We start from the raw sequence: 16,271 nt of genomic DNA, 5'->3' as shown, positions 1-16,271 counted from the left end.
TCCATATTCAATACTGCTTATCCTCAATAGGGGTTAAGGTGTTATGCTGGAGCCTATCCCAACTGACTTCGGGCGAGAGGCGGGGGAACATCCTGGAATGGTTGCCAGCCAATCACAGGGCACATATAGACAAATTAGACAAATAGAAAAATTATACAAATTTCCCCACTGAGGGACGAATAAAGGCATATCTTAATCTTATCTTAGACAAACAACCATTCACACTCACATTCATACCTATGGACAATTTGGAGTGGCTAATTAACCTAGCATGTTTTTGGAATGTGGGAGGAAACCGGAGCACCCGGAGAAAACCCACGCATGAACGAGGGGAGAACATGCAAACTCCACACAGAGATGGCCGAGGGTGGAATTGAACCCTGGTATCCTAGCTGTGAGGTCTGCGCACTAACTACATGACCGCCGTGCCGCAAGGTAGTTACATATTTAAATGAAAAGAAAAAAAAAGATTAATCGAGTACAGCGACAGAGTGGATAGCGCACAGGCCCCACAGCTAGAAGACCCAAGTTCAATTCCACCCTCGGCCATCTCTGTGTGGAGTTTGCATGTTCTTCCCGTGCAAAAACATGCTAGGTTAATTAGCGACTCCAAATTGTCCATAGGTATGAATGTGAGTGTGAATGGTTGTTTGTCTGTATGTGCCCTGTGATTGGCTGGCCACCAGTCCAGGGTGTACCCCGCCTCTCGCACGACGACAGCTGGGATAGGCTCCAGCACCCCCTGCGGACCTCGTGTAAACAAGCGGTAGAAAATGAATGAATGATTACCAAAATAGTTGTCGATTAATTGGGTAATTGATTAACCTTTGATTAATCGTTGCAGGTTGAGTCGTAATACTTACTTAAACATTCGTCGCAAAAATCAATACATTCAATACTTACTTCCAACACTGGTTTTCTGTTTGTGGTAAATAGTACATAGTTTTTTTTTCTTTTTGTTACATTTGTTCACTTCCTGCTTTCCATAATACAGTTTAAGGTTTTTTTTGGTGTGTTTTTTTTAAAAATGCACCTCGTACCGAAGTACAAGGTGATATGACCATAGTAAGTGTCAATATAGTGATATATATAGCACATCATGACTGGTTCATCCTTGTATTTAGCAATTGGGTAACATTGTGGCAACAATGGCGGCAACATTAAGATGCATGAGATGGGCGGCGAGTTCATATACTGCAGGAGAAACCCCTTCTTTTGTTCTGACGGAATTTGAGATAGGACTGCGATGTATGCGAGTGTGTGTGAAGACTACGAATTGTAGAATCCGGCGGAGGGCGAGACCACCCCCTGACATTCAATGAGGCCGGCTAAGGAGGGAGATGGAGTGAAAAGAGAAGAGAGACACAGGCGGCTTAACATTTGTGTCTCCGGGTCACTGGAGTGGCCAGCTTTAGCAGGAGAGATAACGGGATTACCGCAATCATGGCTACAGTTTTCTATGACTTCAACCCCCTCCTATGTGCTCTTGGCTTGGACCGGGGGGGCTGGGACTGTGATGGACTGGGGCCGGCCTCCATTGGGGAACAAGAGACACTCATACAGCTAATCTCTTCAGGCTGGTGCTGACAGAAAGAGGTTAGCGGCTGCACCAAAATTTCTCTTGCAAGCGCCGCTGGACGCACTCTAAACAAATCAAGGCATTACCACAAGGCTAGGCTATATATATGTATATTATATATATATTTATACGAGAACGGAAAAGCTGTGGATTAAAAATATTGCACTCTCTTCACAGCAAGCACTTTCAAATGTTGTCTGTATTATTGTGCGTAATAAAGTGATTAACCTTACAAACTCTGACAGGGATTAGAAGCAGCGTTTGATCAGTTAGTCAAGCTTACACATCCGAGTGAGAGCCAGGGACGAATGGTCAGGCTTTAAAACTTAAAATCCAGACCCCCTACCCTTCCTTGAAGCGATTCTTTTTTTTTTTTTTTCTCCAGCAAATACATTTGTTGCTCGAGAAAAAAGCCGGGCGACGTGTGCTCCATAAATCTGTGTGTTTGTCAGCAGGATGTGACAAGCTTTTCCTCTCATCAGTCTGAGCTCCGGCGGCTGTGAACGCCACACTCTGACTAATAACTACAAATACAAGAGGACTTGTCTGCTGGCTTATGAATGTTGAGCTGTTGAGGAGTCGTGCATTTTCGCATGATGAATCGTTCATCAACGCTAAAAGATAACAATGAAAACTAGAAAATTCCCGTGGAAATTTTGATGGGCTTGCCACCTGTGCTGTGAACCTCGGGCCAGGTGCGCCAAGGGCTACCGTGCTAGCACCTAGCAAGACAGCCTCAAGTACCGAAAAGGTTGATGCAGTCCCATAGTGTCCCCACATCATGCCATGTGTCTATTTGCCTTTAGAAATGAGTAAATTAGCTAAAATGCTAACATGCTAACAGTCATCATGCTAGCACCTAGCAAGAGGGCCTCAAGTTTAGAAAGTGCCAAGGTTGTCCTATAACCTTCCTACATCATGCCATGTGTCTATTTGCCTTTAGAAATGAGTAAATTAGCTAAAATACTAACATGCTAACAGTCATCATGCTAGCACCTAGCAAGAGGGCCTCAAGTTTAGAAAGTGCCAAGGTTGTCCTATAACCTTCCTACATCATGCCATGTGTCTATTTGCCTTTAGAAATGAGTAAATTAGCTAAAAAGCTAACATGCTAACAGTCATCATGCTAGCACCTAGCAAGAGGGCCTCAAGTTTAGAAAGTGCCAAGGTTGTCCTATAACCTTCCTACATCATGCCATGTATGTATTTGCCTTTAGACATGAGTAAATTAGCTTAAATGCTAACATGCTAATAATTAGCATTTAGCCACAGGGAGAGTTGAGATGTTTATCTCAAAAATGATCCGTCAATCACGTTTCTACGTGGCCGTATGGCTGAGCTACAAGGCTGTGAAAAGTCTGTAAATTCTCGTTTTCCCTGGAATGTGGCTGTTCTAAAAATAGAACAGGTGTATCTAATCTAGTGGCCCATTTTTGAACGTTTTGGTGAATAGCGTCGCCATGGTTACACAAAACGTTCCAAAAAATAAATACCGCTGTAGTCCTGAGCGCCAGGATTCCGGCGGTGTAACATGTGTGGGGGTCCTTCTTGCGGTTTTGGCCGCATTACGCGCACAAAAATGGGAAGATTAAGATATTATAATAGCTAAACATCACAAGGAATAACAATATGGGCTTGCTCAGTAATGCAAGCCCCATAGACAGCTGCTTGTCTATGGGGCTTGCATTACTGAGCAAGCCCATAACAACATCTCAGCTGGTCTCGTACTGCCCATAGTACTACCAGGACATGAAATCACTTATTAACGAGCTGGTGTGTATATTATTTATGAGCGCCTTAAAACAAAAAACTCAAGCCACCCTTTGAGGACATCTGTTAAACACCCGTTTAACACCGTAGCATACATTTTTACGACCTAAAGACAATGAGCTGAGCACATTGAACTCATTACATGAATATTGATTAAAGTGTAAATTCTGGGTGGTGGTACCGTGAACACAAAAGAGCGTTAACGCAAACACTCGTCGTATAAATAGGTTCTAAAAGACTCTGGTAATAAGGAAACACAATGAGATGTTTGCAAATTGTATAGCACATCAACCGAGGCTGACGAGCCATGATTGGATGATTATAGCGCTTCTATTGGCTCTTATTGGTTGGTTTTGTCAACCAAAAACCAGTATGTGATATGGGAGAAATATTAATCTTTGTAAATGTTCTTGTAATATTTTGACTTTATTCCAATAACATGTGGATTATTTCCAATTGGATTATTTATTTATTTATTCCCAAAATACAGTATTATTTTCCCCCTAAGTACAACTTAATTTTGTTGGCTTCTCATCATATTGAGACTTAAAAAATGTCAACTCTATGCTATTAAAATTCCATAAATATTTCTTGCCAACTTTTTTTCTGTGGTAAAATTATTTTCCATTTCTGCTGTTCATCTATTTCTACTTTTTTCTTGTACATTTTCTTCTGGTAATATTCTGAATTTATTCATTATAAAAATGACAATTTTATTTTGTTTGGCTCTCATCATATTACCACTTAATTTTTTTTACTTTGATATTTCAGTTCTATGCTACTCAAATTACATTAATTTTTCCTCCTAATATTTTGAGTTTGTTCTCGTAAAAATGCAACGAAATCCAATCCAAATGTAATGGTAATATTTCATTTGAACATGCATCAGATTACAATTGAATGCATCACATAATCAGTTCACAGTTCCACATGTCAAAAAGGAGTAGGAAGAAGCAAAGCTTATTAAATCCCACCCCTCCATCTGGTACTTTTACAATCAGTAACTGTTACATTTGTTCACTTCCTGCTTTCCATAATACAGTTTAAGGTTTTAATAATTAATTTTGTACCAAAATTTAGCCATACATATTCAAGCAAAATGTAGAAACGATGATGGCACAACAGAAACAACACAAAAAGTGGTTGTTTGACTTGAAAATAAACATTATTTTATGAATGAACTATTTACCACAAACAGAAAACCAGTGTCGGAAGTAATGGTATTACGACTCGAGCTGCAACGATTAATCAAAGGTTAATAAATTACCCAATTAATCGACAACTATTTTTTTGCTTTCCATAATACAGTTTAAGCAGTTTAATACACTTTAAGGAGAAATATGATCTCAGGGAAGAACTACAACTGAAACACTTATATGCTAGGACTACGTTAAAAAGCCATAGCATTTCAGTATGTGGAATCAAACTATGGACTATATTGACAGTTACTATGGTACCCATTATGTCATTGTATGGTCATATCACCTTGTACTTCGGTATGAGGTGTATTATTAAAAAAAAACAAAAAAACAAAAAAAAACCTTAAACTGTATTATGGAAAGCAGGAAGTGAACAAATGTAACAGTTACTGATTGTAAAAATACCAGATGGAGGGGTAGGATTTAATAAGCTTTTGTTTCTTCCATTTAGAACGGTCTAAATGATATAGAAGCAACAGCATAACTACACGTACATGTTAAGTTTATATAATATTTCACTTGGTTTTACATGGCTGTAATCATCGCCTATTATGGAATACACAACATGAATGTATGGTTTACTGTGAATAATCAAGAGAACACTAGAACTCCAATATGCGTTGTTGAGAATTAATTCATTTTTATGTTCTTCCAACTCTCCTGTGCTGAGGTGAGCAGTGAAGCTGATCTACTTTGCTTATTATATCAACACCATGACATTAAAACTAGCTTATAATGCCATGTGCTGCAGAAGCTATCCTCAGGGCACAATGTAGCTGTGCCACACTGCATGGCAGTCGTCCAATCAACACAGCTGCTCATAGAAGCACAAGCAAACGGATTGTAAAGTACAATGGCTACACAAAAAGATATTTGTCTAACTACGCTCACTAGTGCCCAGATCGATGGGGGACTCGTAAGGACGTAATGTTATATCGGGTATATCGGCTCCATCTGCTGGATCTGGATTTTCACTGCATCGCTTGACCCAATGCAACCAGACTGTAACATCCAAAAGTAAGAATAAACGGTTGCACCAGTGTCTTACATCCAGGGCTGTTCTAGCTTTTTCCACTGAGGGCCACAAACTGAAAAAATGAAAGGATGCACTATACGGTATATTCCAATAATATTTGGACTTTATTCCCAAAATACAGTATTACAACCTTTTTCCCCAAAGTACAACTTAATTTTGTTAGTTTCTCATCATATTGCGACTTAAAAAATTTAAACTCTATGCTATTAAAATTGCATAAATATTTCCTTCTAACATTTTTCTCCAAATAATTTAACATTACTCTAGTAAAATAATTTTCCTTTTCCGCTATTTCTACTTTTTTCTTGTACATTTTCTTCTGGTAATATTATGAATTTATACAAATCTTTTTTTTTTTTTACCCATCATTTTTAAAAAATAAAAATGACAACTTTATTTTGTTTGCTTCTTGTCATATTATCCCTTTTTTTCCTTTGATATTTCAGTTCTATGCTACTCAAATTATATTAATTTTTCCTCCGAATATTTTGAGTTTGTTCTTATAAAAATGCAACTTTTTTAATCTAAATGTTTGAACATTACTTTCAATTTCTGCTGTGTATTTTTTTCTTGTAATATTATATTATTATAATATGATTATAATATTATATGATTATAATATTATTGTATTATATATATTTATTATCTGTAATATTGTAACTTTTTCCCCAACCTAATTTTCTTTTTCATAAAAATCATAATATACGTAATGAACACCTTTTTCTTTAATATTTCTAATTTATGCTACTAAAATGATGCAATTCTTCCTCATAATTTTATTATTATGATAATTTGCAACATTTTACTCTTCACATTTTGACTTTCTAAACTCACTGATGATTTGTACATTTTTGCAACTGTACATTTTTTACTTGTATTTTTAGAACGTAAAAAAAAAATAGTTATGTGTCATACTTTGACATTGAATGTCCCATGTTGTATTATTTACTTTTTTGCTATTTGTGGATTTGTAGCATCTTTGCAACAATAGCTGTCAGGTTGTAAATATCAGAGCTAAATATAAAATAGCAGGTGCCAGTTTAATTAGACGCAGGTTGGAGGTCTAACTCTGTGCTTAGGTAGGAGGTTCACCGCAGGTGTTCGGCGGGTTGTGGGATGGCAGAACATCAGTGATGCTCTCCCACAGGGGGGGGGGGGAAGCGGAGCTCAGCCCGACGCGCGGCGAGGGCAGAACCAAACGCCACTCACGTCTCTTGTGCTGCTGCGGTGCCAGCTTTTGGCCCGGATCCACCGAGAGTGGAACACGCATTAAATATTAACTTAATTGGTCTCGGCAGAGCCCGGCTAACATACGGCGAGCATCAGACGGAAATGTCACCGCTTCCCCAGAGCCCCCACGCACTTAAGATCAAAGACAATAACATTGGTTCTAATCTGCTGTAATTGGGAGATAAGAGATTGCATGGTACAGCAACCCGGGTGTGGTTTTGGTGTGCATGCATGCATGTATGTATGTTATTACGGCGGCTTGTCAGAGCAGCCGGGAATGAGACTTGAGAGAAAATGTCAGCGTCTCTTTGCATTCAATTGCTCCTTCTGCCACACAGCAGACAGCGGCAAAGATGTTTCCGTCTTGCTGTCACGAGTACATGCAATTTAATGACTGCAAAGTTGGCTGCATGTCTCGAAAAACAAGGTGCACAGCCTCGGCAGCGAGCAAACGCTGCCATTTTCCTCACGTATTGACGGCGTAACTGCTTGCTTTGCCACTCACACCGAACCCCGACTGCTTCTCTAGCACCCGTTACACACAACAATTAACAGCAGAAGTCTAATCATAAATGGTGCATTTTAAAGACAGTGATTAGTGATTAGGCTGAAACTCTCCGGGGAAGTTTAATCTCCACACAAAGTGGTTAATGTACTTGCTAAATGAACTGCTCCCTCCATAATAGCATCAAGAGCGGTGTGAAGTCGAAGATTACCCAAACAGTGTGGGCCACATTTTAAATCACTCACTAAAAAGTACAGAACCCTGGAGATGCTGCGGCTTAACCGCAGGGCCAGGTTGTGTGTGAGAGATGGCGAGCTAATGCACTCAAACGCGTCCGGGGAGATGCAGAGTATGGGGAGCACAAGTGCTGGAGTCAACAAGCTCAGATGTCCTTTTGCCGGCTTTGAGAGCACAAGAGAAGCCGAGCAAGAGACGAAGCAGACGGAGAGGAAAAAAGACCGGAAAAGTTTCCGTGCAAAACAGCAGTTATCCCACACGGGGCAGCAGAGGTCAACGCAAGCGTCAAACTTGCAGGCAAAACAGTAGCGAGTAGAATATGCAAGAAGACGCTTATCATTACTGCCGCTTTGATAGCATGCAAAATAAAAAGATTCAAAAACTTTGTACGTAGCCTTGACTTCACCGAGTTTTTGTGAATATAAACACAACACCATGATACATAATAAGTCACTTTTGACTTGTGGCCTGCTGGCCAAAAAAAAAACAAAAAAAAAACCCAAAACAAACATTGAAAGTCTGACCTTGACTACAGTATCTCAGGTGACATTGCGATTCTTTAGAAAATGTCAGCAAACATTCAGTTGCAGCATCTACAAATATATCTTCCTGGACTTGATGTCATATAAAATGGGAGAAACATTCATCAACATCCGTAAATGTCAAAACCGAGCTGGCCTGAGCTCTTCTGGGATGCGTCAACACCGAGTACATATTATGCTAGCTACATCTGATGATGCAGGTGTTGATACCCCATTGCATCATGGGTAACTTTGGGTCAGCGCCATTAATGTTGAAGCAATATGCTGCCATTCAAACGTACTACAGTCGTTCCTTGACATTTTGTTGTTCAAATTTTGCAGCTTCACTTGAACACAACATGAATATTAATCGCTAATAATAAGCAACACAAGTTTTATTAATTGATTCATTTTCTATGCTTATCCTCATGAGGGTCGCGGGGGGTGCTAGAGCCTATCCCAACTGTCTTCAGACGAGAGGCGGGGTACACCCTGGACTGGTGGCCAGCCAATCACAGGGCGCATATAGACAAACAACCATTCACACTCACATTCATACCTATGGACAATTTGGAGTCGCTAATTAACCTAGCATGTTTTTGGAATGTGGAAGGAAACCCACACATGCACAGGGAGAACATGCAAACTCCACGCAGAGATGGCTGAGGGTGGAATTGAACCCGGGTCTCCTAGCTGTGAGTCTCCTCCTAACCACTCGACCACTGTGCAGCCAAGCACAAGTCTTATTTATGTCTCAAATGCCTTATTTGCTTTTATCTTTATGTACTGTATATATATGGTAATGCAGTGTAAAGGTGACTATAGGGTTGTTATTTCATGTCTATAGGGCTCTAATTATTTAAAAGGTCGTAAACAGTTTTTTTTAATGCTACAACTGGTCTTATTTATGTCTCAAATGACTTATTTACTTTTATCTTTATGTACTGTATATATATGGTAATGCAGTGTAAAGGTGACTATAGGGTTGTTATTTCATGTCTATAGGGCTCTAATTATTTAAAAGGTTGTAAACAGTTTTTTTTTATGCTACAACTGAGAAAATATCCCATTAATAGCATAGCATAGCCACAACTTAAACAGTGTAGTCATTCCGGTGTTTGTTTTTGCTGCTACCAATATGACAAACAAGAGTATATGCTATATATATATATGCTATATTGACGGTTACTATGGTATCGATTATGTCATTGCATGGTCATATCCCTCATACTTCGGTACATGACAAAAAAAAACAAAACAAAAAAAAAACCCTTAAACTGTATTATGGAAAGCAGGAAGTGAACAAATGTAACAGTGGTGGAATTGAACTTGGGTCTTCTAGCTGTGGGGCCTGTGCGCTATCCACTCAAAAAAAAAACAACCTTAAACTGTATTATGGAAAGCAGGAAGTGAACAAATGTAACAGTGGTGGAATTGAACTTGGGTCTTCTAGCTGTGGGGCCTGTGCGCTATCCACTCGGTTACTGTACTCGATTAATCTTTTTTTTTTTCATTTAAATATGTAGCTACCTTGTGATTGCTTTGCTATTGGCTGGCAACCATTCCAGGATGTTCCCCCACCTCTCGCCCCAAGTCAGCTGGGATAGGCTCCAGCATAACACCTTAACCCCTATTGAGGATAAGCAGTATTGAATATGGATGGATATCCTGTGAAAACAAAAAAAAAAACCCTTAAACTGTATTATGGAAAGCAGGAAGTGAACAAATGTAACAGTTACTGATTGTAAAAGTACCAGATGGAGGGGTAGGATTTAATAAGCTTTGCTTCTTCCTACTCCTTTTGGACATGTGGAACTGTGAACTGATTATGTGATGCATTCAAATGTAATCTGATGCATGTTCAAATGAAATAAAACCATTACTATTACCATAATATTGTATACTATTGCAAGATTACCATTGCGTTGGCCCCAGGCTCACCTGACCAGGTTAAATATTGCCTGAAGATGTTTTAGAACAGCCATATTTGGCTATTTTTAGTAATACGTATAAAGTACCATCCTAGATTGGACACAAATATAAAACAATATTGACAAAAGAATTCGAAATGGAGCATCATTGTTATTTTTAGAATCAGGCTTACCCACTTATTTGTAATTGAGACCATAACTAGCTTGTGATTAGGTTTCATCCATCAGTAATTGTCAGTAACAATGCAGAGGATGTAAGTTCTTAGTAATGACTTCCATCTTATGCCTGAGCAGCCTGAGCATGCCTCTCATGCGCCTCCACCTTGTATCGCACATCCCACCCCTGCCCGTAGATTTCGTCGGTGGCGGTCATGTGGACAATGAGGTTGGCCATTACAGCCAATAAAAGTGGACTCGAGTGGGAAATGGTACTTGGAACTGTGGGTGGTGTTCGGATGAAGAGGAGCGGCCCGGAGAGAGAACGAGCACAGGGGTTGCCGGGAGAAGACTGGGACAGGCTCTCCTTTTAATTTACTAATTAAGCATGCAAATGAAATCTTAACCGACTACTCAGAGGCAGCCCCTGGGGAGGGAGGAAGGCATTAGTGCTTGATTATACGCCGTCCACGTGGACGGCAGGGAAGAGAGGGGGGGGGGGAGTATGGAGTTGAACAAAGCATGTTGGCCCCGCAGTAGCTGAAAAGAACATGAAAAGAACGATACAACTCTGGAGGCTAGCGCACAAATACACAACTAATGACTGTATACTGTGATTAACAAGGACACATGCATATATTTTCATATTCATAATTCAACACCGGGCTGGAGCTGGTCATCGGTTTGAGACCTAAAACCTTGCTTTTTAATGCACGGGACTAGACACACACAAACTAAAAAAGCACATCTAAAAACCTCAGGTAGGAATTAACAAGAAGAAACGGATGTTTCCAGAAAATGATAAAAAGTGGAAAAAGTGGGCTAATAAATTGACAATAAAAGCATAAATAATGCGGATTTCAGAATACAACAGATGGAATGATACAGCACTCTACAAGAAGCAATGAAGTCTGTAAAATTAAATAATAATAAAAAAAAAATCTAAAAATTGTTACAACTATAATGATGAAAATAGTAATATTATTGATGATTATAATGATGGTAATAATGATAAAGATTATAACAATTATGTCCACTTTTACAATCAGTAACTGTTACATTTGTTCAGTACAGTTTAAGGTTTTTTTTGTATACAATGACATAATCGGTACCATAGTAACCGTCAATATACTAGTATATATTACTCTTGTTTGTCATATTTGTAGCAGCAAAAACAAACATCGGAATGACTACACTGTTTAAGTTGTGGCTATGCAGTTTATCCTTATTTATCAATGGGATATTTTCTCAGTTGTAGCATTAAAAAAAATGTTTAGGACCTTCTAAATAATTAGAGCCCTATAGACATGAAATAACAACCCTATAGTCACCTTTACACTGCATTACCATATATAGTACAGTACATAAAGATAAAAGTAAATAAGCCATTTGAGACATAAATAAGACTCGTGCTGGGCTGCACGGCGGTCGAGTGGTTAGCATGCAGATCTCACAGCTAGGAGACCCGGGTTCAATTCCACCCTCGGGGCATCTCTGTGTGGAGTTTGCATGTTCTCCCCGTGCATGCGTGGGTTTTCTCCGGGTACTCCGGTTTCCTCCCACATTCCAAAAACATGCTAGGTTAATTAGCGACTCCAAATTGTCCATAGGTATGAATGTGAGTGTGAATGGTTGTTTGTCTATATGTGCCCTGTGATTGGCTGGCGACCAGTCCAGGGTGTACCCCACCTCTTGCCCAAAGACAGCTGGGATAGGCTCCAGCACTACCGTGACCCATGTGAGGAAAAGCAGTAGAAAATGAATGAATGAATTATCACAATAATGATAATATAAAATATTATTATTAATATATAATAATATAATAATAACAGGGGAAAACAAGGGGGTAGGCATTTACAAGCTTTTGCTTCAGCCTACTCCTTTTGGGTTGTGATCAGATAGTTGAATACAAATGTAAATAATGGAAAGTTATATTATTATTGATGTAAACAATGCACTGTAATATTTCATATATTTGCCCCCCCCCCCAAAAAACAACAAAAAAACACCATGGGAGCTCCTTGTGGTTGTTCCGATGGCCAGTACTGCTTTTCCACGCTACAAATATGTCCTCCTGTTTAGCTTCCAATGAAATTAATTTCACTCAACTTACTACAAACAACAAATATAATATACAAAATATGGAAATCTTGTCACACTTGGCACCCCCACAGCCTATTTGTCATACCATGAGCACCCTCTCATTCATACGTGTTGATCATTTTCCAAAAGTAGAATATAGCACAATTGTGATTGATTGTGGCACAGCTGTTCCACAGGTTATTGTCTCTCTGGGGGGAAACCAGTTGTAGAGCACGCGTTCCATTTTATTTATTGTCGGGCTTAATATGAAATGACTGAGAATACACTATGTACTTAGCATCTTGGAAATTAAATGTACGCTCTCCAATTTGCTGGCATCAAGCAACGTATCTGGCTGCTAAGTAGAATATGAGTATTATGATTCATAAAACATCAATTACAGTGAGGACAGTAGATGCCAGCATTTTGCAGGAGGTTATTTTTCAGCACATGGCGGAAACCGTAGACCCCTTATACATTTAAACTTCACATTTTGTAGTGACCTTTTATTGTAGCCAACCCCTGTGAGGTGACTGAATAGAGAAGTGTTGCATTTATACTTATGTTTGCTTCACTGTGAGTTACAAGGCTGACAAAACCATGGTGTGTTCAAGGAGCTCTGACATCTCTAAACCACTATCAATGAAGCATAAGATATTAATTCATTTTCTACCACTTATCCTCACAAGGTGCTGGAGCCTATGCCAGCTGTCTTCCAGCGAGAGGCGGGGTACACGCTGGACTGGTGGCCAGCCAATCACAGGGCACATATAGACAAACAACCATTCACACTCACATTCATACCTATGGATAATTTGGAGTCGCAAGTCAAGGAAACCAGAATAGTCATGCAAGAAGAGAACTCCAAACAGAGATGGCTGAGAGTGGAATTTAACTGTGGTCTCCTAGCTGCGAGGCCTGCATGCTAACCACTCATTCACCGTGCAGCCACATAAAGATATAAACATAAAAAATTGTGGGCTTTCTGACAGCGGCCTATATGTATAGGTCAGGGGTTGGCAACCTTTACTATCAAAACAGCCATTTTACCCCCTCGCTCACTAAAGAAAAATAAACTTGAGCCGCAAAACATAATTTCAAAACATCTTATAAATCTATGTAGATAAAAATATTGTATTGTAAGGTTTAATCTTAAAGTTTTAACAGCAGAATCCAATTAATAGAAGTGCAGTGTTCATGTGTGATGGATGCCAACTCATTTTGACTGACTGATTTTGAGGATATTTTGGGGTATCAAAGTACTTCAGGGGAGAAAAAGTAGAGTTTTTCGTGTACAGGGTCTCAGAGAAAGTCTTTTTTTTTCAAAACTAATTACAAAGATGCGTATATTTCCCATTCAGGTGTTAAAATAATACTTTGCATTGCGATGAGAGTCACAACAAAGAGGCTGAAGAGCCACATACGACTCTGGAGCCGTGGGTTGCTGTATATTTTACTTGTATTATCACATATTTATATTTATGATTGATGTGATTTTTGGATTGAAAAAAAAATGTGTGCGACCATTAGGGTGCATCATATTTGAATGGGAAATTTTAAATTCATAATATCAATTTGGCTGGCACTCCATTTTTTTTTCTAATGAACATAAAAATGTCTTTTGCAAAGTTTTGAGGAAATCCATTGACATTTAGGGGTGCCACCTCACACATAAACTTTTGTAAAATTTCGGAAAATGTGCAATTTCTAGTTTAATTCCCCAAAAGTTGACCTGGAAATGTTGAGTACAATGAACTTCTATACAGCATCATTTTCTATAGGGTCATCAAAGGGGGCCTAGACCAAAGACCAAGCTGCGACTGCTAGTCTAAAAGGAACTAGTTGTTAAAATAATAAATGTAAAAAATAAAAAAATGAAATAAATAATAAATGGACAAGTATATATCAGATTATGTAGGACTACAGTACCACTCTCAATAAATATGAGGCATTAGTAATACTGTCTATTCTATATTACTGTTGTTGATGTTATGCTTGCTCAGCTATTAGCTAACTGTCATTAGCGAACTGTAGCTAGCTAATGTTAGCTACAGTAGAGGCAATGAGCACTAAACAGTGCCTAAAATAATAAATTGACAAGTGTATATCAGATTATGTAGGACTACAGTACCACTCTCAATAAATATGAGGTATCAGTAATACTGTCTACTCTATATTACTGTTGTTGATGTTATGCTTGCTCAGCTATTAGCTAACTGTCATTAGCGAACTGTAGCTAGCTAATGTTAGCTACAGTAGAGGCAATGGGCACTAAATACCTATAAACATGACTACAAATCATTCAAATTACAAAGACAAAACCGGAAATTTGCTAGTAATATGTAATAGGAGTATAATCTCCATGGCGACCATTGAACTGTTCATCACTTTATTCCACAAAAACAAAAAATGTATGGTGGCACCCCTAAATAATCATGTATTGGAAAAATATTTTGTATGTATTGTTTCTACATATATTAGAATACTTTTAGTACCCAGCTATATCAAAATTCAATAATTGTGTTTTTTGATGCACCCATGAATGCTGATCATGAATATACGTATAATTCGTAATAATGGTCCAAAGCGGCACGGTGTACCTTCAAGACGTCCTGCGTGTCGTCCATGCAGTAGACCCTGATGTTGTACTCCAGCGTGGAGCAATAGGCGTCGGAGAAGAGCACCAGCCTCAGGCGCTTGGCGGCACCCATGTGCAGGGACTCTCCCACCAGGGCGAAGGTGCCCAGCTGCTCGGAAAACAGCTGGCACGTCTCGGCCTCGAGCTGGCAGTAATAGGGATCTGATGCCAGTTCCTCCCCCATCAGCAGGACGTCCTGGAGAGAAGTATAAGTGAAAAGTTAAGCATCCAATTTATTTCAGACGGTAGGTTTGTTTTAGGGGGGGGGGGGTTGTGATGTTGTAAAAAGATCAAACTGTCGTGTTGTGTTTTCATAGTAAGATCTAGCAGATCTAAAAAGGTAATGTGATGTAATATTCTCCATTTGCAGCAAAAGAAATACCTTCTTCTTGCCTCACGCTCCCTTTCCAGCGTATTCACACAGGATTAAGAAACGCCTCCTATAGAATAACATCAATTCTCTTAATAATGCATGGATGTGCTTCTCCGCTTGATATGAAAGGAGACTCGACTGGAATCCTGGTATGACGAGATGGTTCGAAAGAAAGGATTTGTAAACATTGGAGTTTCTTTCAGCTTCAGAAGTTCAAAGACTTTAAAGCAGGGGTCTCAAACACGCGGCCCGCGGGCCAAATGTGGCCCGCAGGACACTAGTTTGAGGCCCCCGCCTTGATATGAAAGTTTAATGTGCGGAACTTTGATATGGATGCTGTATGGTATCATGTACCCAGAAAAAATTATTACGTTTGATTAATGTTTTAATGTTCATGTTAAAGGTTAAATAACTGTTAATAGTTATCCTCCCTATCCGTGTGGAAGTGGTAAGTTTTTGGCTATTCAAGTTTAAAGGAAATAACTTGAAGGCTACCGTTTAGGTCGCTAGTTTGTCGTCTAGTTTGCGAGTTAGCATGTGTCTCAAGACCCTGCAGTTGCGCAATATGTTGTAAATAAAAAGAGTATAAATGTGACTATAGTCGTGTTTTGTCATGTCTACAGGGCTCTAATAATGCTTTGTTCATTTTAATCTGAAAAAAATAATTTGTCTACCCACCAACTATATGTGGTTTCTTAAGTTTTTATTATTTGTCGTTTTATTATTATTATTATATTTATTTATTACTGATTGATTGTCTTTATTCTTGATTTGTTTATTTATTTTTCATCTTATTTTGTGTAGAAAAATAAAAAGTAAGATATTTGAGAACAGTGGAATGTTTTATCAGAGCTTTTATTGTAGAAAATTTTAATTTTTTTAATTTTTTTTTGTTTTTAATGAATGCGTTTTTTTGTTTTTTTTTGGAAAACCTGATGCGGCTCAGTCTCACCCAGACCCGAGCTCCAGTGGCCCCCAAGTAAATTAACTTTGAGACCCCTGCTTTAAAGCAAC

The 16,271-nt window shown here is 38.9% G+C and overlaps 1 protein-coding gene across 4 annotated transcripts in view; it reads right to left on the bottom strand.

Moving 5' to 3' along the window:
• unc5a (unc-5 netrin receptor A) overlaps positions 1–16,271 on the bottom strand; it is a 226,806-nt gene that overhangs the window by 16,945 nt on the left and 193,590 nt on the right. For all 4 annotated transcript variants that reach the window (XM_058063405.1, XM_058063406.1, XM_058063407.1 and 1 more), the window contains one exon: positions 14,847–15,080. In XM_058063405.1, coding sequence (XP_057919388.1) covers positions 14,847–15,080 — 234 coding nt within the window. The remainder of the gene's footprint in view (positions 1–14,846; positions 15,081–16,271) is intronic.

The sequence above is a fragment of the Doryrhamphus excisus genome, chromosome 23, assembly GCF_030265055.1.
Source record: "Doryrhamphus excisus isolate RoL2022-K1 chromosome 23, RoL_Dexc_1.0, whole genome shotgun sequence".
Taxonomy (NCBI): Eukaryota; Metazoa; Chordata; class Actinopteri; order Syngnathiformes; family Syngnathidae; genus Doryrhamphus; species Doryrhamphus excisus.
Note: the sequence above shows the minus strand (reverse complement) of the source record. Positions and strands in the feature narration are given on the sequence as shown.